The 26,347-nt window shown below is 35.6% G+C and overlaps 1 protein-coding gene across 1 annotated transcript; it reads right to left on the bottom strand.

Annotated features, from left to right (window-relative positions):
* Positions 1 to 112: 112 nt before the first annotated feature.
* Positions 113 to 25,691, bottom strand: LOC113236824 (putative ATPase N2B). The gene is made up of 8 exons (XM_026473022.1): positions 25,586 to 25,691; positions 10,612 to 11,025; positions 9,552 to 9,746; positions 9,082 to 9,323; positions 3,882 to 4,056; positions 1,241 to 1,390; positions 958 to 1,071; positions 113 to 530 (listed from the first exon to the last, which is right to left on the bottom strand). The coding sequence occupies exons 2-8, from the start codon at positions 11,014 to 11,016 to the stop codon at positions 405 to 407; spliced, it is 1,407 nt and encodes a 468-aa protein (XP_026328807.1). The 5' UTR covers positions 11,017 to 11,025; positions 25,586 to 25,691; the 3' UTR covers positions 113 to 404.
* Between the last annotated feature and the right edge of the window lie 656 nt (positions 25,692 to 26,347).

Below are 26,347 nucleotides of genomic sequence, written 5' to 3'. Positions count from 1 at the left end.
AACATAGGCAAAGAGGCAATACATTTAAAAATGAAATAATTAAAATTTTGCAGTCATTATGTATATTTTTAAATAAATAAATTAACAAAATAATTTCTATTTTCAATCGAATACAGTTAAATAACAATTACTTATGCTAAATTACATAACTACGTAGTGAACACAAAAAAAATATTATGAACAAAACCCTCTAATTGTGCCAACCTAAATTTTCGGGTCTACATGAAAATTCAAACTTTAAACAAATAACAAAATACTGAAACTGAACTATGTTCAGTCTTCTTTAAGAAATTAGTACTAAGAGGATATGGCATCAATTCAACATTTTGTTAGCTCTAAGAGTAACAATATTTTAATCTTGTACAGAAAACATAATTAAACTATAACATTAAAATAAAATTTCATTAACTTTGTTGCTTGCCCCATTTATCCCAATATTCGTCTGTCTGCATTTCCATTATTCGCGAAAGGCACCGATCAACCGCAAACAGTTCCTCTTCGCCCGTGAATATAGCAGCTTTGGCATCCTCCTTTAAACAAAATCAAATTCATTAATAAATAACGCACACACTCAACATAGCCCCGCACTAGTGAAACCCTGTGTCGCGGGTGCCATGGACACATACATAGACAACCACAAATTACACCCAAACTCACAAGAGAAATAATTGTAGGCCATACAGCTATTTGTCCCGACCCGGGAATCGAACCTGGGACCTCTGCGTGGCAGTCCGGCATGGTAACCGTTCGGCCACAGAGGCAGTTATTAATTTATTCAATAAAGATGTTCGTACTTCTAAAATATGCAACTCTTATTATTAAAACAAATTTTTATACACAGCGTGAATGTACTGCACATGGGTCACTAAAAGAATATCTATTTTTTTTTAACTAACGTCGACATATTAAAACGCGTCAACTTATTTTTTTTGTGTTCAAAAAAACACAAACACTTACAGAATTTTTCGTAATATTCAAATCATCCATTAGAACTCGGTGGGTGTCATCAACTTCTTCTGCTTCTCTTTTATTCACAAGATCTTTAGGTTCAACATCCGCTGATATTACTACCTGAAATCAAGAGGTAAAACGTAACTTCATCACGTCGTAATTTAACATCAACAAAAATTTAACTAACACGAAAGAAATCAATACTTTTATTGTAAGTAAATTAAATAAAATTTATTACATGCAAGATGGATTTCGCAATAAAAAATTTAATAATGAAACTGGTACATACCCTCACTTTGTTATCGTATAGAGTATCAATCATAGTGATGAAACGCCGCAACTGAGATCTGTGCCGTACTAATGACAGCTGGGGTAAATTTCTTACGAACACTGTGTGGAAAGTCTTCGATATCACTAGGTAATCACTAGCACCTAGAGGCTGAAAATATAGATTTCAAATAATAGCCTTCATTGATCACTTGTAGATCGATGATTCCCAAATATCGACCCCTAAAAGCATTGACTTCCTAAAAGTCTTATATCCGCGAAAAAAAAATAGGAGGTGTATGATGTTAATGGAGATATTAGAGTGGAACCCGTTTAAGCAGGTCGTGACTACTTCCAACCAAAATGATGACTTTCTATAATACTTAAAATAAATAAACACACATTAATACTTTTTTATACTGTACCTACCTAACATGTAAAACTGAGTTTCACCTAATACATTTCGCTGAATGAGGACCTGGTTACCTGTAATGCATGCATTTTTATGCCTACCTCAGGCACAAGTATCTCGCAAATAAGGTTTAATGTTAAAACTCATTAGACACTAAGCATTTAAACGTCTATTAACTGCCCAATATCAAGGGACCTTAACTCTAATTTAGGGAGGTGTAAAAAGATTTAGGAGTGTCAGGGTCCCATATTAGGGCGTCTCTAGCGCCCTGCAGCTGGGGCAGTATTATAACGCCTAGGGCAGTTAGGCAGCTCAGTTGGCGAACGCGGAGAGCAGTCGTATCGTTTCGTCCCTCTAGTTCGCCCAGCCATTTTGTTTTGCTATCGCCATGTCGTGCAGTGAAGAAAAAAAGTTTTGTTGTGTAACTTGAAATTTACAAAAAAAATCGATGAGAAACAACAAATACAAACTGCGATGGCGCCACGACAATAACACGTGCAATGCTCTCGACGATCACGTTCAGAATGAGTTGAGGCCTGGTTGGCAGAGTAGTGCAATAACCGGCTCCTATAGGGCCCTAGAAACCGGGTAGTGTAATAAGCGTTTTACAGAATTTACCTTATACACTGAGAGAAAATAAATGAATTTATTATTATTATTATTATTATTTTGGATACCTCGTTTAGACTCTCGCCTCTCCCATGGCCTAAAAGATTATTTTGAATTTTTAAATGGGAGAGGCGGTATTCCCCTGTAACAGCTAGTCATGAAAGAGACCCAGTCTTTTGAGGCCTTTTAAAAAACCTCGACTTCCAACGCCTCACGACTAGTCTAGTCTTTTAACCTTCAAGTCTTGAGTCATAAGACTAAAACCGAAGACTAATTCGAGTCGAAGTCTTTAAACCCTAGGAAGCTTAAAAGACTTATAGGACTAAAATGACTAAGAAGACTAAAACGACTGGCGCCTCATAGTCTCGGGAGTCGCGATTCATGAGCCGTATGGCGTGATCGTATTTGTACCCACAAGATGTTTATTTTTATTATAAGTAAATAAACTTGATTATTTACTACATACTACTTACGTCATTTTTGTTTATAACTTCGGGTTTAATAAGACATAAAATAAGTATAAGTCGCTTTGCAAACAACTCGAGTCGTTTAAGTCTTTCAAGTGGTTCAAGTCGTTTAAGTCTTTCTAGTGGTTCAAGTCGTTTAAGTCTTTTAGTAAAACGACTGAGTCTTATTAATAAAAACTCGAGCCCCCAGTCTTAATTTTAGAGTCGAGTCCTGTAAAATGGAGTCGAGTCGTTATAAAACGCCTTAAAAGACTGAGTCTCTTTCATCACTAGTAGTAGCACTGTCGATTGGAGAATATTATTATTATTTTTTAGTAGACGTAAATGACATATGAAGTCAACATTGCACAACAAACAATATATTCGGTTAGATAAATGTATAAACTTAACTAACTTAACTTAACTTATGTGTTTTTTATAAAGTTTCTTACTATATAGTTATTATCAAAGTGAGTAGCACTGTGTAAGCTGTCAAAAACAATCCAATTCGTAAATCCATATTAAAAAGGCATGGAGGCAAAACAAAAAAATTGGCATATAGTCTATGAGACAAATATCTTTATCAGAGGTTCCCACCTCCGATAAAGATAAATGTTTTAGGTGGACTTAACACGTGTTTGAATATTCCATACTAAACTCTAGCCAAATTCGATATAGTATAAAATTAAATGTCAACAAAAAAACATACGAGTCTTAGGAATTTCACCTCAGACTGTTTTACAGTTACCACAATTTCAATATTTACCCCCGAAATTCGATTAGACTATTTATAATACTGATTACTGATCTAGAAGTTACGTTAGTGATTAATTTTATTCAGTAGAAAAATTTGCAAAAATTCGATTCGAGTTGTAATTCAAGTTCAAAATTGGAAATTGAAATTAGTAAATTACTATAAAATAAAATCTAAAATTTTAAATTTTTCTTAAATTTTGTCTCGTTTCATCTACCATTACCTACTATGTAGCAGTAAATGTTAATAAAATTTTAAACTTAAATACTTTATTCATACAATATTCATAAATCATATGTATCAATAGGTACCTTGAAAGCTATACTTAAAATAATTGGCTTCATATTCTTTATATATCTAATTTGGCTAGAGTATAGTGTGGTACGTTTAATTGGTTTTTTGACACAAAAAGTTACTGAAATAGGTTACATGTACTACTTACTCTATCACATAATTCCTCAAAAGTACAGTCTAAAACTCTTCCACATGCTTTGGCAAATTTAACATTTCTGCCCATAATATTTATTACTCTAGGCCTGACTGTATCATTTTCCTTTGATATAAGAAACTTGAATAAATTGTCAACTACATTGTTCTCAGGTGTCAATTCGCTATTCCTAAAACATTTAAAAATTTTGAACCAACACAAATAGCAATAAAATAAAAAAATATAAATACTAATCAACGATGCTACTAAAATATCACAAACACCCACTCATCACAAGTTTTACAATGAAATCGTAAGGCATCGGCATGCATAGCCAAGTTGGGGCAGGAATGTGATCAGCAGATTTCAGAAACTCTGGTGCAATTATAGGGCAAAAAAAACTATATTGTTAAAATATTTAGTAACCCCAATGAAATGCGTTATAAATCTTTGAACAGCAATAGAAAGCTAATAAAATGTAATGAAATATCCATATAATATTATTATGTGTATGATAAAACATAGATGGCAATGAACAGAGTGTACTTACCTCAACTTCAAGACAGTAACGTCATAGATTAAATAATACCTCCGTTTGCAATCCCGGACTATATAATTACATAGTGGTATACGGGATTATTTGTAAAATACTAACTACTTCCCAGGACTATATTACTAAAAACATTTACAACTTTTGTTCCATGACTTTTAATAATTCATCAGATTTTGCATTCATACAAATATAAAAATATTTAAAAGATCGCTCTAAAGTTTAGAGTCTAAACAGTAATAAGTCTTTGCCCCCTGTCCCCCGTCCTACGTTTAGGACGGGTGGAGGGTCATCGGGCGTGACGCTATAGCTTACGCTTACTTACCAAATACACATCTAAAAAGTGTCAGATAGTGCAATCTAAAAGGTTAGTTTATTTTTAAGTTTTTTTTTACAAAAATTGTTGTTTATGATGTTAGTAATACAGTCCTGTGAGATTGTTGGTATATTAAAAATAACCCTGTACATTTTCAATATATATTTATTAATATAGATATTAAGCATTCTACAAACAGGGTGTAAAAAACCCTTAACCAAAACGAGAACTACGTATTCTTCACGTCGTTACTAGTATTTTCTTGTATGGGGCTATGTCTGGGAATTTGATAGATAAGGAGACATTGAAGGTCAAAATGAACTTTTTTTCGTGCTTTTTACGAAATCGAAATATCATTACTAAACTTTCTTCCAAACAAACATTATATTTTTTCTTAAATTTACAAGTAAACGAAGCGTTTGAAATGTTGCGAACGCACACGTGATGCTACCGCCGCTATGCAATTACGCACACAAATATCGGCTGTACCTGTACTGTATCACAGGCGGACGGACAGATTACACGCAAACGATCATTTGTGGCACCGAGCACATCCTGTATTAATAAACAGTAATTTTCAGGTTTTTTGTACTGAATTTTGGTGACAATTTTTATTGTTTAATTGCTCGTATACATAAGGCGCACTATAAGTTTCCGGAACTGGCCACTTATATAAGCAATATTTAAAAAGTAATTACAACATTTGAAAATGGAACTCTTTGGCTGTAGAATACAGTTTGTTTCATCTGACTATCACTTGTTTTTACATTGTGACGTCATTTTAGAAATTGGTTGTCCACATCACCATGGATGTAACTTTCGTAGTATGATTTTCTACGACTTTAAGTGTAATTTAACAGCTCAGTGGAGCTTCGCTCGGCTTCAAACTGCTTTTGGCGATGAAGCACCATGCAAGACGACTATTTATAGCTAGTTTGCAGAATTCAAACGCCGTCGTGTGAATCTCAGTGACGAATTTCGTGATGGTCGCCCGTCCACTGCTGTGAACAACAAAAACATCGATGCTGTGCGCCGTATGATCAAAACAGACATGTGACATACCTTGAGATTCGGGCATCTTTAGGCATAGGCATGAGTCAATTACAATCAACACTACACAAACATTTGGTTGATGTTCCTCGCTTCCGTAGCGAGGAACATCAACGCCTCCTGCCTATTCACTTCTCAGAAGAAAAAAAAAGTCGCAGAAAAGGAAAAAAGTTTACACAGCGGTTGCACGTCCTCCCACTAAAAGTGCACCTCACTAATATCCGGGGGATTAAAGTCCCCTCTCCACACACCATCAAGAATGGTTATTATTCCCATACCAGATGACCGGTCACGCTGAGACGCGTAAACTTGCGTTAACGCTAAGCCTTTCCCAGCTTGTCAGGGGCGCCACTAGGATCCCAGATGTTGAGTCTCATACGACTAATTACTTGAACCTTCTGTTGACAACTGATCCAGACTCGCTGCCTCCGACTTTTCGTTATATATCCATACCGATAGCCGACAGTCTCCAGCTACTTGGGATGGACCTGTCGTCCAATTTGCCCTTCGGCAGATACATTGAATCCATGACCAAAAATGCAGCAAAGAAGCTTGGCATCCTTTCCAGGGTGAGCCGTTACTTTACACCTGGGTAGTTGCTTCAACTGTACCAAGCACAAGTCCGGTCATGCTTGGAGTACTGCTGCCACCTTTGGGATGGTTCTGCTACATACCAACTGGCCATTTTGGATTCAATTGACAACCGTGACAAGAGGCTTATAGGTGACCCGGAATTATTGGAGGCGAAGCTGCAGAGCCTTGAAAATCGCCGCCTGCTTATCGGTATTTTATAGAATATATCACGGAGAGTGTGCGATTGAATTAAACGATTTAATTCCGCCTTCCCCTTTCCATCACCGGCGAACTAGGCGTAGGCTTGGGTGCCGCCCCTATATTGTGGATATTCCAAATATTCGCACGAAGCGTTATGCTTCCACATTTATATGGCGAACGGCTATGGAGTGGAATTCCCTGCCTGCAGACTTGTTCCCTGACCGTTATAACTTGGGCCTTTTCAAGGCGAGAGTGAATAGGCATTATTTAGGTGTGCATGCTCCATCGTCGACCTCATCGTCACTTTCCATCATGTGAGATGGAGGTCAAATGCGCACTTATATTTTATACATAAAAAAAAATTTGGGTGTGAAAAAGCTGTGCTCCCAGTGAATCCCACACAATTTGACTGAGGCTCAAAAAATAGATCGCGTCACTTGGTGCAATGCTATGCTTACCAGATTCAACGAAGGGGCGTCAAATTTGGTGTGGGACATAGTAACACGTGACAAAACATGGATTTATAGTTACGATCCCAAAACAAAGCAGCAATCGAGCGTATGGGTCTTTCGAGATGAGCCGAAACCAACCAAAGTGGCGCACGTGTAAAGTGCCTCTAAGCGGATGATTGCTTCTTTTTTAAATAAAACTGGACACGTGGCTACTGTTGCTTTGGAGAATCGTTGTACCGTGAATAGTGATTGATACACGACCATTTTTTGCCGGAAGTTATTGACAAACTCCGTAAAAATAATCGTAAACGCCGTATCATCTTGTACCACGATAATGCCAGTTCTCACACGGCCAGACAAACAAATGAATTTTTGATGGTGAACAATTTTGAGCTTATGAGCCATCCCGCGTACAGTCCCAACCTTTACTTATTCCCAACTTTTATTTATTTCCAAAAATTAAAAACCAGTTACGCGGTCAACGATTTTCATCACCTGAAGAGGCTGTCGAAGAGTATGACAAATATGTTTCAGAGATTGTCACATAGGAGTGGCATAAATGTTTTCAAAATTGGTTCATTCGTATGAAAAAGTGCATTAACGCTAACCGGGAATATTTTGAAAAACAATAAATTCATTTCTGACCATTTATAGTATTTTTTCTTATTCATTCCGGAAACTTATAGTGCGCCCCGCGTATATCATCGTGCAATATTAAAGAATATTTCAGGTTACCACACTCGAATATTAAATAATACTTCGTGATGATATTCTATAAATATTTAATTGAAAAGAAATTGTCACCAAAATTTAGTACAAAAACTTACCTGAAAATTACCCAAAAACGAAATAAGTTTATTTAACTAAGTACTTTATTTCGTCTTAATACGTAATACGGATTATCGCGTAACATACATACAAAAAAAAAAGAACATACAGTCGAATGGAGAACCTCCTCCATTTTTTAAGTCGGTTAAAAATTAAACAAAAGAACCGAGTGCGACGTATAGCATCGATCTATCGATCTCCGCAAGAAGGGCTCGCGGGGCAAGGGGGAAACGAGAAAAATAGACAAAAGAACTGAATGCGACGCATGGCATCGATCGATCGATCTCCGCAAGAAGGGCTCGCGGGGCAAGGGGGAGGCGATATTCAAAGCTTTCAGCATTCGTTTTGTTTTAATTTGAATAACGGCGTCAATAAATGTAGTTTGTTGTGGAAGTCATGTAAACTTACGTTTCGAGTTATGTAGCGTTTGTGTTTATTGTTTGAGTGTTGAGTGATAAGAACTTAGGAAGATATCCTAGCATCCATTTAGTGCTTGAACTTTGTGTGTGTTCTGGTTACCGCAAAATAAAACTTGGTTCTATTTTACGGTAGGGTCTCTGCTGCATTTCCATTTTACTAGATTGAACATCCTAGTGCAGTTTAGTTCTATTCTTGACGTGGTGTAAGTAAACCCACGTTTGAAAGTGCTAACAGTAGCCAAAGAAGACCACAAGGTCGCTTAGTAAGAACATACTACGATCAGAGATTAGACTGAACGCAGATTGAAAACACTCACACTCATGCACTCGTTCCACGCGTTACATTACGCGTCAAAAACAGCTGTTTTTTTAATACCTAAAAATAAAAGTAGTTTCCAGCAATTATTTTTGCTTCACGTGCCTCAGTTTGATGTACACGATGCGTGTAGTTCGGCTTCGGTAAGGTTCTTTTTACACCCTGTATAAATATATGGTTATTTTTAAAATGCTTACAACCTCGTAGGACACTAACATCATAGACAACACATTTTGTTCCATGACTTTTAACTTATTTACATGTAAGTATATAGATAATATATTACTATGATAGTGCATTTTAGTTTTATAATTTGTAATAAAAACACCACTATTTTGTTTATATTTGCCTGTTATTTTTAATCATTCAGGGAATTCAAAGGGAGGTATTATCCACTTTATGTTACTATTATATTACTTGAAGTTGAAGTAAATATACTCCTACTATTCTGATCTACAATGACAACAGATACCACATCACAGTAAAATAAGTAAAAGCAACTGAACTTACAAAAAATATTTGCTATATTTGTTACCCATTCCTCGTAACCTATAATCAATGCCAGAGTCTAACTGTATTACAGCACAGTGTGCCTTGAGCACTGGTATAAAAGGTAAAAAGTTAGACCGTTGTAATCCATTTTTGTACAAGTCATCAGGCTTTCGATTGCTAGTTGCTATAACAACGCATCCATTGTCAAATAGCTGAGTAAATAAACGTTTTAAAATCATGGCATCTCCAATGTCAGTTACCTGTAAATGTTAAGACAGGTTCACATGCATAAAAAAACAAACAAACTATGCACTATGACATTCTAAACCCTCACTGTGAACACTGAATTAAATCAACTGTGAAACATGGTGGTCCAATTGTTATTCTTTCATATTATTCTTTTATATTATGTAATGTAGTATAAATTCTAAAAATTTTCTAGTTCCTTTGAATTTTATGCTAAAATTGAATAATCAAAATTCACTTACTTGAAACTCATCAAAACAAATAAGCCATGACTCTTGTGTGATGTCAGCAGCCACTGGAGGTATAGGATCAAATGGCTTAGAGCCCTCATCTCGAAACGAGCTTGCACCTTTCCCGGACTTAATTTTCAACTCATGTATTCTAGCATGAATATTCAACATAAAAGAATTGAAATGGATTCTCAGTTTTTCTTTTATCTGAAATCAAATTTAATGCCAATGAATACCAGCCCCTACAGGCAACTTCATTCACTATTAGGTTAAAAGTACCCCTGAGCTGATCCTCAATCCATTACAATTTTATATGAAACTGGCCATTTCATGTATGTTGTGTATTTAGATTGATATTTACTTCTACAAATAATTTATGTTTGCATCTGATCGCAATTATGTTGCATCTTTTATTTTGCATTTCCAATAAGAAAAGTTTTTGAAATTTTTGTAAATTTTATTTCCAAAATGAAGTAATATGACATTTGCAAGGTTGCCATTTTCCATAAAATTTTAAATAGTCATTTCAACAGTTGTCAACTATTTATTTGTAACATTATTGGCTGTATGTCTCATGCATTCTGGGCAACAATTGGCAATTGGCAAATCCTTTCACCTCGATAATGAGCATTACAGTGTACACCATCAAAACTATAAGAACAGATGTCAACAGTGTTCTCAAACCACACGCAAAAAAGGTGTCTGGACATCTAGTTGTGGACAACTGCCTGTTACACCATTCCATACCATTGTTATCAATAGACTGTGAAAGGTGATAAAATTTTGCAGAAACCGATGAATGGTGAATGTTATGAAATTGTAATATTTCTTTTAAGTTTGATAGTTGGCCCTCTGGTATCGAAATCAATTCTTGAAGTAAAGACGCACAATCTGAGTTCAGTTATTCAATAATAACTTATGCAATGCATAAGCATAACAAATATTCAGCCAATACAATTATTATAGATTGCAAATGACTAGATTCATAGTAAGCAAACAGTACTCCAATGCATAGAACTGTTATTGCAGTCTGTTTTGGAAAACAAAATAGAATTAGTTCCTAGTAACTTACCGGAACAGTTTCGTAAAACAAATCCATAAGCATTGTTTTACCACCTCCCACACTACCATAGATGTAAAGGCCATTAGGTGCAATAATTTTTTGAGGTACACTTTTCTTAAAAAAGTTAAAGAGACTACTACTGCTCTGCACTTTTAACGCAGGTCTCTGAAATGCTACAACATCATCATAGACCTTTTGCAATTGCTGCACTATCTTTTCCTGATGATCATCTTTGATTAGAGTACCACCTGACACTTGCTGTGAATAAAAGCTCCAAGGACCTTCAGTGTCTGTTTTCTGTTGTGCCCAAGCTGAATATAATTTAATACACTGGTTACATTGCTTCCAATGATGTTTCACTAAAGACGAAACGTAAAAACACGAAGTATGTGCAATCATTTTGCTTGTTGTCATCTGAATGAGCTGTTCAAAGAAAATACTGCCATGTTATATAACTAGCAATGGTATTGATATCACCCTTATTATCATAAAAAATATTATATTAAATTTATTCGTCTTGTTTGCAACAACGAAATGAATAACCACTAGAGGTTATAAATTTGATAACGAAACTTGCGGAAGTTTTATGTTGAAACATCTGCTTATTCAGTTTGATTATTTGTAACGCTACCCTCAATCAATTCAATTTTAGGCTTTACGGCGAATAGTTTTGTGGCCAAGTAGTGTCGATAAAGTCAATTTTGTACTGTATTATTTTGGCGGTATAAAATCTTTTAAATGTAGGTATAATATGAAAATTTTCATTAAACACTGTAAACACAAACTAGGGTGATCCCCATGACACTTCATTTGACGTTAATCATAGGGATGAGGTAAAGTTAAAAGATATTTTAGTGTACTTTATTTTTAATGAAAAGGTTCTCTCTTATAGTTTTATTTTTTTCTGATGTATTCCACAGACTACTTAGTGAACTACGTTATGTATTCTGAACGACATATAGAGATGTGTGAAGTGTTTTGTAGGCATAACATGTTTATTGAGTGCTGGTGAAATTACAGGCACATGGGACTTGTCAACTTACGTCTCAGGGTGACGGGCGCAGTGGAAATCAGATCTTTGCATTTTAAAGCTCTGAGTGGCACTGTGACTGTAATGGTAGGCGTGTAGCTTACCATCAGGCGCACGACTTTATCGTACCGTCACTTGATGTTATACATATAAAAAAAGAGTAAGCTACTTTAATTGATATTTTATTAAATTTCTAAAAACATTTATCATACCATTAATTTAAAAGTTTAAAAAAAGTAACAACCCTGACATGTCAATACCATTGCCCATGACTATAAATTCATACTTTATAATTGAATACACGCACTATACTGCCACCATTTTTATTTATTCCAAGGTGGATAAAGTCTGAAGTTACTGCAAGAGAAAAGTAGATATTTTTTTATTTAATTTGTTTTAACATTATTTTCTCGGTTTTAAGTTTTTGTCACAACCAGCTAAGAGCAGCAGTACACATTTTTTTCATTAAATTATCGGATTTTTTTAACGATATACCCATTGACTTACAAATAAATGGACGACGGGTCTAATACAAAAACCACGAAAAAAATGTCCCAAGTCAACCTATTCGAAATTTAAATTGTAATGTCATCGCAGTATCGCGCTGTCAGTAGAACAAATGAAGACTAAAGCGGAGTGTCGCGCTCTGTATACGATTTTAGCGCCTTACAAGTGCGGACACTTTTTAGCGCGGACCCGACGTCCATATAATTGTAAGTCAATACCTCATGTCTATCAAATACAGCCTAATGAAGTAACCTTTGCACGGTGTTGTTGTAAAACATAATTAATTTTTGAAAATAAATATTTTCCCGCTTATTTCTCACAAATAAACATTGATTTGATCTTATTTTTACTTTAGTTTAATGTATTTCCTTAAATTAAAAGAAAATATATTCACTTAAAAGCGAGACTCATAAAATTATTTATGAATAATTTATATGTGCACGTTGTTACAAGGTTATATTTTGTAGAATTTTATGAACTGTCACCACAGCTTGGACTTTTTTTGATCCTAGTACGTGTCTCTGGGATCAGTCTTGCCAGGTCGAATCTGAAAAAGTCGGAAGATCTTACACAAAAAAACAGTGCAGTTTGTTTTTTTTTTGAAGACGGAATTAAATTACAGTTCATTGAGTATAAGTGTTGCATTTGCAAGGCGCTAGTGATTGCAGCCGATAAAAATATTCTATCGACTATCGACTGAATATTGGTCAAGCTCTGTCACGTTTAAGGAATATGACGAAGTAAAATGCAGCTCATTGCGTAAAAGTGTTGCCTGTTTGCAACCAGCTAGTGATTGCAATCGATAAAAATATTCTATTGACTATCGACTCAATATTGGTCACGCTTATGAAATAAATAGCCCAAAAATAGTCCTCGGCCGATCATTCGTCCAATTATTGAGCACAGGTTCATTTAAAATTCCAAAATTTGTAAATTCGTATGAATTGAAATACATACACTGTATTTAGAACGATGTCTATGAAAAATACAAAAAGGAGACGACCCTACATATTTAAAGTTTTTCATTTTAATTCAATTTAAATAATCAAATCTGCTTATTTTTGATAAAAAGCAAAAAATTAAATTTTATTCGGTACTAGTTTGTCAAAATTGTCAAGATAAGAACAAAGATGGCAATAACACAATTAGTAGTCATTATAACGTCACACGTCGTTTTTTTTTACCCCTAAAATCGGACATATCGCTGTTAACAAAACAATCAGAGAAAACGTTTCATTCTGAATGCATAAGTAAAACTCCCATGACTCTCACTACAATAGTTTTGGAGAAAACCTTGACCAAAATTGATATCCCGTATTAGGTATTTTTTGAAAATAAAATTCTAGTGACCAATCGTTGCAGCTAAATAATTCGTTAGATTGTTTTTTGAAAGGCCTTACAGTACAATTGTATCGTTAGACCGAAAGAGATAGCAGCCAAACAACCCAAATGTGCGAGTGAGACAGTTATAGCTGCAGATGTGTAGTGACGATAACCCAATAACGTGCGATTTTTGGAATTGTTCTTATTCGCATTGTGGTGTCATGCACTGGGGGTTACTTTATGTTTTCTCGGTCAAAAAATGTTTGTTATATACCTACAAGGCCTTTCAAAAAACAATCTAACGAATTACTTAGCTGCAACGATTTGGTCACTAGAATTTTATTTTCGAAAAGTAGCTAATACGGGACATAAACTTTGGTCAAGGTTTTCTCCAAAACTATTGTAGTGAGACTCATGGGAGGTTTACTCATGCTTTCGGAATGAAACGTTTTCTCTGATTCTTTTGTTAACAGGGGCATGTCCGATTTTAGGGGTAATAAAACGCTGTGCGTCGTAACATTCACAATTCAGTCATTTTTGGTAAAATTTTATGTTTTACAATCTATCGATTAAACTGTCAACAACAACTACATAACTATTTAAAATTTTATCTCTGAAAATGTCATTTTACTCCTTCGAAAAACACAGGCTGAAAGTGTAAAATTTATAAATTTTGCTTCTGTAAATATAATAAATATTTATTCTATATTTATACAATTTGTTTATTTACATCTCATAGTTCCTCACCTGATCCCTTTTTCACTCTTTCTCCAACTTCCAAATCCCGTTTCTTTCTATGATATTATCCGGAGAACAAAAAAGTATCATTATGTTTCCCCGATTTAAAATCAAAATATTAAATACACTGTAAGTGGCTGAAAAGTTAACCGCGAAAAGCCAAGAGAAATAAGAAAAAAAAGGATTTTTTTGTAGAATTTTAGAGGCTTTGGCATAAAGCAATTTTGTTCTTCATATTTCTTTTCTTCATTTTGGTTTCACGTTTCATTTATGTTTTCAATCTTCCGATGACATCAAAAGTGGAAACGATGTAACTGTAATTAACTTCATAAGTTTTTTCGTTTTTTAGTTGTGATGGTAGGAGGGAAATGTCTTCTTTATTGGTCTTTTTCGTAGGCCATCTACTATCAATAACCTTTGTAAATCTCTTTTCGGCCCACTATCACCTTAAAACGAATAAATCGCTACTTTCCTCACCGACACACGAACCAGATGTCCGGCTGGGCAGCGTTCCTTCGCTACCCCGGATATCCCCTGGAGCACAGGTTTTTACCTCGAGTCAGTCTGTACGTACCTACGTTCGCAATAAAATCTGTATCCAGCTTCTCAAGAACCTTAAGGCAATGAGTTTTTCTGTTTTGTGGTTTCTGGTTGACACGGAAGATACACAAATAGTGTACTGCTGTGTCTACCACTCACAGTGGCGATCAGGAAATTATTAAGGTGTTCCAACATCTGAATGAGATGGCTGATGAGGCTCAACATAGGTATCCAGTGGCGCAGCTATTCATTCTGACTTACATGCTCACCATCAAGAATAGTTGTTCCAGTATACGAGATGACCGGTCATGCTGCAAGAGCGACGCGTAAACTTGCGTAAACGCAAAGCCTTTCCCAGCTTGTCAGTAGCGCCACAACGAAAGACTACGCCCTTGCATTTATCTATAGCTTCGTTCCATATGTGAGAGGTATCACAAGAAGATCCTCCGTAAATCGCCCTCGTCAAAAGCTTGAGCTCCATTGGATACATCCGCAAAGTACAGTAATACTCCATATCCAAACGCAAGACCTCGACTACAGCATCAACACAGCTCGACGAGTCCCTTGAAGTAAAGCAAGCCTGATAGGGAAAGTAATGGCACACTCGTCTTATACCTGGGCCCAGATCGGTCTGTTTAATTTGTCCTTGAAAACAAACTGGAAATATGGTGCCTGGAGAATTGTCAAAATAACTGCGGCAGTAGTTTTCCTTAAAGTATGGAATATATTTGGCATCTTCGTACTCATCAGAAATGTCTGCTACAGGCCCAGATGCTTTTCTTATTACGGGGTTTGGTTTCGTACCTCCACTATCAGAATCCATAACGCCTTTTTTAGCACAAACTAACTATGAATTGAAAGAAAAATTAATTAAAACAAGATTTTAATACTAAGGAGAGAATCTCCCCTCGAGAGTTTCCCGCGTTTTTCAACATGAACATTTTTTTGTATAATTTTAACGGCTTTGGCGAAAATCAAAACAACCTAATACAGTAACATAGAACATCAGCGATATTGTGACATTATTATTTTCATTCTTGTTTTACGGTATCGGAATATATTTATCAATACAACTCTTCAATAATTTCTTCCTTTTTAAAAATCCTGCATTCAAAATACTTCTTCTCTATTATATTTCTTTATTAGGTATTTTTGTGAATATGTCTTCGTATTATATATATTATATATAATACGAAGTCCTCTGATGTTGTATACTTTGGATATGCTATTGCCATTGCGGATATATGAAATCATTCACAAATTCCCTCTATATATATGTTTAGAGGGATACTCTAATCTTGCCCTGGTTTAACAGCTTTCCATGTTTTAACAATCATTACGCTAAAATTGATACTTACGATGTATCTAACAAAAACTTTCAGGTTGTGCTAACGTTTCTCTTCCCCCAAAAATGGGGTAAGAGGAACTGTCATCGTATTTCATATACTTATTTCTAAGTAAAACTATTTAAATCGAATTTGATCTTAAAACCATTGAAATAATTAAGCATATTTATCAAAAAACAGGTGAAATAATAATTATGGGGTAAGAGTGACAAATTAAAAAAGAGTGAATCTGTTAAAAATTTTTTTAGTATGTACGGATAACGGCACATCAGACTACACATTTTTGTTCGAAAATCGCCTCCAGTGCAACGGAACAAGATACGTCAATGTGTAACTTGATGTGCTGGCGTGTACAAAAACATAATAAAGGCACATTTTAAACCACTCGTTTACAAAACATTAGGTAACTTAAGTACTTTTAAACATCGTCATAATAGAAAAACAACGTTTGGTCCAAAAATTAATTTATACTTCTAACAAAATGTATTCTTCTCTAGTCGCCAAAGCCACTCTACTTTGAAAACCGTCCCACTAAATCAATTGAAATTTGGTATAGAAGTAGTGTGACCACGTAGCTAATGTGCTATGAGCATGCATTTTTGTGTTTGTTTATTACGTCATTATTTTAGAGCTTATGTAAATTGTTTTAGTTTTTCACTAAAATATTAAATTTTTTAAAAATTCCTGACGGAAAAAATCTAGTACCAGACTTTTGTTGCTGGCCTTAAAAACTATCTTAAGATGTGTGATTGTTTACACATAAAATTGTAGTGGTGCAATTATTGTATATAATATGACAATATTCCATTATGACAATTCATCAAAAAGTTTATCACCCCTGACACGGGGGAGGAGGAACATATATGTTTCTCTTACTGTATTTTTTTTCACCAAGATCTAGCAAAGAAAAAATTACGCCCATCTCGTGTTTTCAGACTACACAACTATCAATTTTTTTTCTGCCTCTCTCAAATTTGGAACATCGTACCGACATCTAATTTTTGAACTAATTTGTTTGTCCTGCACATTGACTTACAATTATATGGACGTCGGGTCCGCGCTAAAAAGTGTCCGCACTTGTAAGGCGCTAAAATCGTATACAGAGCGCCAAACTCCGCTTTAGTCTTCATTTGTTCTACTGACAGCGCGATACTGCGATGACATTACAATTTAAATTTCGAATAGGTTCACTTGGGACATTTTTTTCGTGGTTTTTGTATTAGACCCGTCGTCCATTTATTTGTAAGTCAATGGTCCTGCATATCGACTGACGAGAGACTGTAGTGCTACCCTCTTCCCTCGGTGTTCCTCTTACCCCACTATGTATATAAAGTCCTATCTCTTGCCATCTTTATTACAGAACACGAAAATGAAAGAATGTGTTCATATTTATAAATCTTTAGTAGGCCATCTGTAAGCAATCTTTGCACATTAACGAAGGCAGGGCAATGTAGAATTATGTGATCGAGGCGGGACTCGTCTGCATTATAGTGCTCACACATAGCTGAATTTTTGAGGTCTAATTTTATGATAGGTATGTGGCCCACTTTATTAATCACAAAAATCTGTTTTTTTTTTTTTATAATGCCTTTTGTGCGATGCATATGATACATAAGTAACTACAACAATTTTTACATTGCCTGCACAATACGTAGAAAATTCTTTAAATTCCAATGTTTATTATTTTTTCCAACCTAGGATAGGTTCAACTAGATAATTTCTAACTTTTTAACAATAATAGTGTATAACTCTGTCATCCATCAATAAACCACTAGTTTTATTAAATAAACAAATTCGTAAATATTATATTGGTTCGATAGTATTTAACGCAACAAAATCTCTCTTTATGACATTTAAATGAAGACGTAGTAAACGTATTTAATGAGACATTTATCCCACAGAAGATAGTTGTGATAGTGTGATAGGAGTTTCTTTATTACACATTAACAATTTTCATTTATTCAACTCATATTTTATCAAATAACATACAGGAATAACATAAACGAAAGATAAAAAAATAATCGACTTATCTGGGATCCGTTCGCATTTAATATAAAATACTAGCACTTGTTATAGTCTTTCTGAGAGAGCTAACTCTACAACTCCATAATAATTTAAATCGTTAGTGACATAATCATCAAGAACCTAAGTATTTATACTTTACATGTAAACAAAATTAGAGCACTTGTGATTGCAGAATTAATACTAATATCATAGAGGGTACGTACCTATTTACACAATGTCGAATCACGAACTATTTCCATCGCTGTTTTTACAATGTTTCCTGTCTGTGTGTCTAGATGTTTGTCCAGAATATTATCCGATCCAGTTCTTTGTTTTATCTCGACATCTCGGTACCATTGAGTAGGTCAATGCTCGGTATATAAATATCTTCTTGAAACTCTTTCTATTACACTTCTTTATTAATTAACGTATTGAGCAATGGCTATAGAGCCATCGTCTAACTTACCCACATTTTTTTTCTACAATATTACTATAAATGATACTAAAGTAGGTACATATACATATTATTTTACATTTGGATGCTATTTTTATGTAATAAAAAAATTATAAAATGCATAATTATTTTTTTTATGTAGGCAGCAAACAACATACGGCCCGCCTGATGGAAAGCGGTTACCGTCGCCTATGAACATCTGCATTACTTAAACTACCTTAGATATTATTTTTAATATAGTTACCCGGATAAATAAGAGGCAAAAATCAAAACAAAATAGTTAAGTATATGGTTACTTAAAATTAGAAAACTTTTCTTTTAAATACAGTAAAGCAATTCCTTATAATATAATAATTCCGGGATTTCAAAAGGAGATAATATTATCAACTCTGTGTGCCTATATTACGGCCTTGAAGTCTAAGGTAATATGCTCTGCTTTTTACAATCTCTGCCTATTATTATAGCTTATAGCAAAAAAAAACGTTTTGGTAATATTCAGTCTCGTTGGGCCGTTTGGCTCCATTAAAATGTGACGTCATGTTTTTTTGTTGGTCTGGAAGCAAAAAAAAAAAGAATAAACTATTATAAATTCCAAAAGCATCGACTTTTTAATCGGCCGTTAAGTTTAATTCTGATTTTCAATGTTAACAATAAGCATTTCATTTTCCATGCTTGTCAAATTGATATCTTAGGAACAAAGAATATTCGGACACGTTCCATCATTGAACAAATTTTTGTATTTGATGAGGAGGGTGAGGGTGAACTGGTTTTTTAATGTATTGCTTTTCTAATGAGGCTGACATGTTCAATATTTGGGGGTTTTGATAAATATCAAAGCCCCTAAATAAGTATAAAATTAAAAAAAAAAGCAAGATAGGAACGCTTGAAGATAGCTACTTCGCTATTTTACTGCTATATTATAGTGATATATACACATTACTTACTTTGTTACAAACAATGCACAATGGATACAAAAAATACAATGCGCGATACTTCATGAATGCTTAATTTATAATCGTTTTTTTATCTATTTCAAATGTTCCGAATATTACTAGTACACACTGAATGTATTGTATTGCGTCAGAAAACAGACAGTAACTGGCTTATCTCTTTTAAGCACTTGGGTTATGTTAAAAATATGAGATACATTGTCCTAAAAGAAACATTGGCTGAATATTCAATGAGTTCAATTACCAAAAAAGCGCAATTATCTGATCTTTCAAATTCATTTAAAAACGCCGATATTACGGCCGCAGAATTGGTGGTACTTATTATTATTACCGAATTTAAAAAATATATAAAAACGCCAAATAACACACCTTCACATTTTAACGCTGCTCACTAATATTTATAGTTGCAAAAGTTTTACAATTTTATTTTAGGTCTTAAACATTAAAGTTATTTTTCAAATTGGCTAAGAACTCTCATTACGTGCAATCGCATCTTGATAACTGTAAGTACTTTAATACTGCAACAGGGACAAGACAGGATGTGATGGTGGTTTAAAAAACGTCCCTCACAATGACATGAATATCTTGAGAAAGCAGGATGCGACCAAATTGAAATCGACGTCCTCACTGCATTCATGCAAAGTGCACATTGCAATAAACCTTTACTTATTGTAACATCCTCTTTTTATTTCTGTTTCAAAATAAACTTATGATTATGAGGCAAAACGTCGTCTCGTGCGTTAGTCCTTGCTGTATAGGATACGTTCAGATAGGTAATATATATAGGTAATATATATAGGTATATATATATAGGTACTTGACTACTAAGAGTTGCAAAGTAAATTACGAAAACAAAATGCCTTCTACGTTATTTGCTAGATCCTATCGCTATCATAAAATTTTATAATTACCACTAATTATATGGTCAAGTACTATTCGCTATTTCATTAAATTTTATATGTGAGCTTAAATTATCCTCGGCTTCGCCAACTTCAACGGTTACATTTAACGAAGGACGGTTATTGGCGACGACGCTTCTGTTCATTTAATTTATGAGTTGTCTTTTTTTGTGTCTCCATCTCCTGGAAAACAGTCGCAACGTTTTATGACCATACGTATTGCTCCCGGTCGCTATTTTCAACCCTTGCTGAGATGGAAATAAATTATAATTATGCTCGTAGGTACCTACTGTAGTCGTATACCGATTAACGTCTCTATATTAGTGATTTTTTGTATGTATCATGCAACAAAGGCATTAGCTTATGCATGTATTATATATATATATATATATATATATATATATATCATCTAATATCAACAAGGTTTAAATAATCATATTCTAAGTATACATAACTAAGATGGTGTACAATATGCTTTACAAACTTATTAGTTAAGAATTTATTTTGCGTAACCGTCTATTCTGTAGCCATTGAACAAAATTTATCATTGATAAATGAAATAATAATGCTTGTTATTTAATATATTTATTCTCGATGTTTGGATGAACTATGAATATAATATATATCTTATTATGCTTGATAAAAATTATCGCGTTTGTTTGTTAAAAATAGTATTGCCAAAATATGCCCGCAGGTGATTTTATTGTGGTCAATGTCAAGGTTACCTTCGGCGAACTGACCTAGGGAACCTAAATTGCTCTTGAACTCGCTCACACACTGGCCTCAATTGTGTTCGTCTAATGCACCGGTTAACAACCTCTAGTATCAAGGTGCCTGTAGATGTTTGCATAGAAAAAGGAAGTGAAGAAACTGTTTAATAACCCGCACACGACCCCTGAGTGTCTCTGGCAATGAATCTGTACATCGTACTATTGAACCCGTTCTGTCAATGCCAGGTCCAAAACTCCGTAAGTACGTAATATACGACGATAACCTTCTAAGCTATCTTATTTCAAACTCAATCTTAAACTTCCTAACCACGTTCGGTAAGACCGTCATAGTAAATAATATCTAAAAGAAATGTTACTTACTCTCTTCCCGACGGTTTCAGTAAACTCCAATAGTAAACGTACACTTATGAATTCTTACCATTACTTGAATTTTCAAAGACGAAACTTTTCCGTATTTGTATCTCATTAACGTCTGTTCTCATCATAGCAAGAAGTAACAATGAAGTAAAATAAGCCTAATTTTACAAACGCGCACGAGACAGTACAATTACATCTATAATTAAATCGAGCTCAATTTATTTATCTCCTTTTGGTCAGGTCTATATTGAATAAATATTATTCATTGTCTGAGTCTAAATCAACGTTTTATTATCATGAACGCGGGCGAATTGCAAACAGTTATTGTTCGGGGGTGGTCGACCCATGCGGGCTCAGCTGCGCAGGATTTTCGCACGCTCTCATATTCGCAACTTTTAAGTGCACAGACGGATGTAGTGTTTTCCGGTCTTGAGATATCCTGAAGACCTCATTTGAGGGTTCCGACTCGGAATATACCTTGAATTAACTATCACTTATCTTCATAAATTATTTCCTTTCAGTAAAGTAGAAATATTGTTGACCAATCGCCTTAATTTACTGAAAGACAATATAAATATATTACTTATGGAACACACTTGTTTTCTTGTTAAGTATTTATTTCTAACTGTTATCATATATGAAAGTATTAGACATCTGGAATATAAGTAGGTAGTGGGTACGTATACAAAATGCGCCCGAGACATCTTGATTCATGGGCAATTAAGGTGACTGGGAGCAGCCAAAACAATCGATCTGTTGCAAGTGGTCGTCTCGTTGCGATGACACACACTGACTGCCCGCCTCGTCTCAATGATCACTACTCTTCAAAAATTGTAGCTTCACTACTAGGTATCATTTGTTTACTTTTCTACAAAATAATTTGATACCACATTTCGATAATTTGCACTTAACTTACCTACAAAAGACACTTGCATATCTCGTGAACATTTTCGTTAAACTCTTCTTGTGAAGGTACGTATATCATTTATGATTCGTGCCCCATTGCTTTCAGTGATGATACATGTTTCCTCTCCCTGTGAAGTCCCGTATGAGCGATCTGTAAATAGTTCTAGAATACAACGTTAGTGTATTTCTGTTCCGTGCTAAAGTAGGTACATTTTACGTATCCGTACATTTGTTCCTACCTATACAATATCGTCAAAGTACCTAATTACTTCAATTTTAGTACTTAGATCAACAATATATAATATACAATGAGTGTCTTGTTACTATTGCCTGTTTTCACTCAAATAATAATGTAATTCTAGTCAACAAAATCTTAAAAATATAAGTAATTGTAATAGGTACGGTTATCCAAAAAAAAGTGCAAAAATTGTTGGCATTTAAATGCGCAAATATATCACGTCCTTGCTTCGAATGATAAGCAGTGGTTATTTATAAAAATGATGACTTTAATGTACCCAGATTACTTCAACTGCAGGAGCTTCTTAAAATGTAACACGAACTCAAATTCTGTGCCAGTGGTAATATATTTTAATAAAGTTTGGCGATGGAGTGGTGCGCTATACAAGTTGTAATTTATTGTTCACATTTTAGGAGGAAGTCATCTTTCTTTACAAAATTAGACAATTTAACGTAACTGACATTTCCAGGGGAACATTAATCAGTAATTTATTCAATTGTTATTAGATTATCGGAACATAATGTTGAATTTACTCAAACTCACAATGCGAAAAGATTTCTATACAAAATATAACAATAAATAGGAATCAACCACAGACAAGTCCAAATCATCGCACCGCACGTAGGCCCTAAGTAGATGAACAGGTATCATCCAGAACAATTAATGCAAAAGTACTAGGGTCGTCTTGACCTACTAAAATTTTGATTCCAACGACCCGAAATCGTAGAGTATGAAGACGTAGGTAATGTGCCTGGAATTGTGTCACAGTGTACGACTGAGGCGGTTTGCACAGTCGTCGTTTTATTAGTCGAGGGCAGTGTTTCTCGGGCGTACCGGCACGACAGACAGAGAGTCTGCAGCCGCCCACTCACATGATGAGCTAGCGGTAACCTAGTACAAGTTCAAACGATTAGCATATCGTCCATTTATAGCGAAATATCTTTCGTTTAGTCATCTAAACAATGAGAATTTGCAGAATCAGTTACAAGATACTGTTACTAAAGTTTTACATTTAGAAAAATGCTTTTTTTATATGTAGCCACATCCAGTCGTGTGGAACTAGTTAGCCACAAGGTAGACAATACTCCTACTCGTGATAAAGGCAATGGCAATCTTAAAAATTAGATTCGTAAAACTTAGGATTAGGTTTAAGTTTTTATGCATTCATCACTCAAGTGAAGTCGAACATCCAGCACTTTTTTTTATTTAACCCTCTTAGTAGGTACTTAAATTAAGGTAGGTACTTAAAAAATAACGTTATTGCCCACATTTCACACACCCTTCCAGCAATTTTATACAACCAGACGAAGTCTTTTGTAGTGGCGGCTACGCATCCTTCATCCGTTTGATAAAATTTACATACCACCTTCTTTCATCATCAACCACGCCTACTAATTTTTATCTATCACTTACGTCTAATTTTTGTTTTAAGAATACTTCCATACCTACTCTGTCCGCGTACTTAAAATAAACAAAAACAAAGACGCTTGTCCCAGTGTCCTGTCATATGCACCTCATTTCATTAACAGAGTAATTTATCAATCGGACAGTGAATACTAGGTTATTATCGACTTTGATATGCTAAAAATAATAAACGAACAACAAAGGTCGCGAGATTCAACCACCGCAATTTAAGTTCACGGGAATAGTGTCTATATTTAAAATAGTGACTAAGGTTCGTTTCTATGTTTATGTTGTCAAAAAAATCTGCATCCATGGAAATTAATAGGTTGAGATCTAAATTTACCCAAAACTTTAACAATTACAGCTATTATTTAAGAGGTCTTATACGAACGCCTCAATTTAGATCCAGGCACAGTATTACTTGAGTCCATATAAGTACTGTTTATAATGACTTGAGTGAGATATAAATAAAATTCTGTATCTTTGAATTATCAAACTTGCGTAAACTGCAGACGTTTTCTCAAAATTGTTGAATTGTCGATTAGGTTGATCGAATTAGGTTATACGCGTATGGTGCGTTAACGAAAAATTCGTAAATTATGTGGTAACATTGGCTAATTAGTGTCTGGGATCGTAGCGCCAGTGCGCCGCTGGTCTTGGCGTTATCTTCAGCTGCGGTCGAAGCCCCTTGGCTCACGGCACAAGATTACATACTTGGTTGAACCCAGATAGCCCCGTTTTCGCATCGCAATAATTATTTCACCTTTACCTCCACTGTTGTGTCACCGATTTGTAAAGAAACTGCTTTAGAAATCTTAATTTAGAATCCCTCGTCACCTACTCCTAATTATTTTTTAGTAATCCGATATACTTCTGTCCATTTGAACGGTAATAACTGTAGACTATTGCATGCCAAGCCTAGTTTGTACAAAAAGCGCGTACATTGCCTAACCGTTGTAGATTTAATATTCAGAAGCTGTCGGACCTGATAGCGATTGTTATCAACGAGTACTCGCTTTTATAGACAATCGTTCGCGTTGAAGTTGAACCGATCACTGTCTAATTAAAATTTGTGATGCGTGAAACGATCGCAAAGGCTGCACTCGTGCCTGTCATTGAACTCTTTGAAATTTGAAAATATGATACGTGTAAAACGTTTCAACATTTTACAAAATATATTTTTCTAACATACTGTAATCTATTAATTTTTCCGTTTTTTTATACGTTCACGAAACTGAACAATCCTTTGAAATAATGGTATATAACAGTTAGTTACTGTCTGTCGGATCTTATGATCAATTAAAAAAAAACATGAAAAACTACCGCACGCTCATGAACGCAATGCACATTCCGTTTCTTGATTGATAGCTTTAATTCCCGGATAAAGTTTATGCCTACCACGTCCTCCCGTTTCTGTCTAATACTAGACATGTCTAACGGACTAGGGGCATCGAACTTGGTTTTACGTTTACGAAGATAAATGATCAGATTCTTAAACTGAAGACTTGTTCGTAAATATTACTATGTAATCCATAAAAAGAAAGTGGCATACTAACGTGCAAAAATAAAAACGTTATCGGTGCGGGCGAGGAAGTCGTCCGGTTCAGTGTGAGTGACCAAGGTGCGTGAATTGGCAGGTGCGTCGGCCTGGACGCCCGGCGGTGGCGGTCGGCGCTCGTACCGCTCCATGAGATTCGCTGGCACGGGCGGCAGTTGCCGACCCGTGGTATTCGGTGCCTGTGTGAATTCTAGTTTTGCCAGGAGGCTGTCGCGGATCAGCTGCAAGCTGTACTCCCGCGCGTTCTCGTAGTAGCGACAAGAGTCGCACGCGAGCTGCGCCGTCGGTGGGTCCTCCGGACAGGCCGGGTCGGATGCGGCGGCGGTGGTGGCGGCCGCTAGCCACGAGACCAGCAGCAGCAGGCTCGCGGGCCTGGCCCGCGGCCCGCGCGACGCGCCCAGCGGACGCGTGGTGCGGCAGAGCGGGGAGGCGGCGCGGCGGCGTAGCGCGAGGAGCGATGTGTGGCCGCGGGCGGCGCGTGCTACACTGCACACGCCGCGGTTGACGCCCGCGCCTCCTCGCCGCCGCCGCCGCGAGCTGCACCGCGCGCCGCGCCCGCCCCTCACCGCGTTGTCGTCGTTGCCGCCCGCCACTTGCCACAGCAGTGCTTGTTGACTCATCACCCAGGAAAACAAGAAAAATGTCTAAATGACCACCCGTTTACTTACTGGAGAAAGCCGTAAATACCTGCACTTGAACATCAAACAGTGTTGCATGTAATTGTAGTTTTGCTTATTTTACTTAATATTTCTGTGTACTG

The sequence above is a fragment of the Hyposmocoma kahamanoa genome, unplaced genomic scaffold (genome assembly GCF_003589595.1).
Source record: "Hyposmocoma kahamanoa isolate Upper Pololo Valley unplaced genomic scaffold, ASM358959v1 92, whole genome shotgun sequence".
NCBI classification, from domain to species: domain Eukaryota; kingdom Metazoa; phylum Arthropoda; class Insecta; order Lepidoptera; family Cosmopterigidae; genus Hyposmocoma; species Hyposmocoma kahamanoa.
The sequence above is the reverse complement of the archived record's forward strand: the minus strand, read 5'-3'. Positions and strand labels throughout refer to the sequence as shown.

Excerpts from the sequence above, each read along its gene's own strand:
- LOC113236824 (XM_026473022.1), bottom strand. The coding sequence starts at position 11,016 with ATGACAACAAGCAAAATGATTGCACATACTTCGTGTTTTTACGTTTCG. Across the intron at positions 9,324-9,551 it reads TTTGTTTTGATGAGTTTCAA|GTAACTGACATTGGAGATGC; the intron begins GTAAGTGAATTT and ends TAACATTTACAG. Across the intron at positions 531-957 it reads TGAATATTACGAAAAATTCT|GAGGATGCCAAAGCTGCTAT; the intron begins GTAAGTGTTTGT and ends TTTTGTTTAAAG.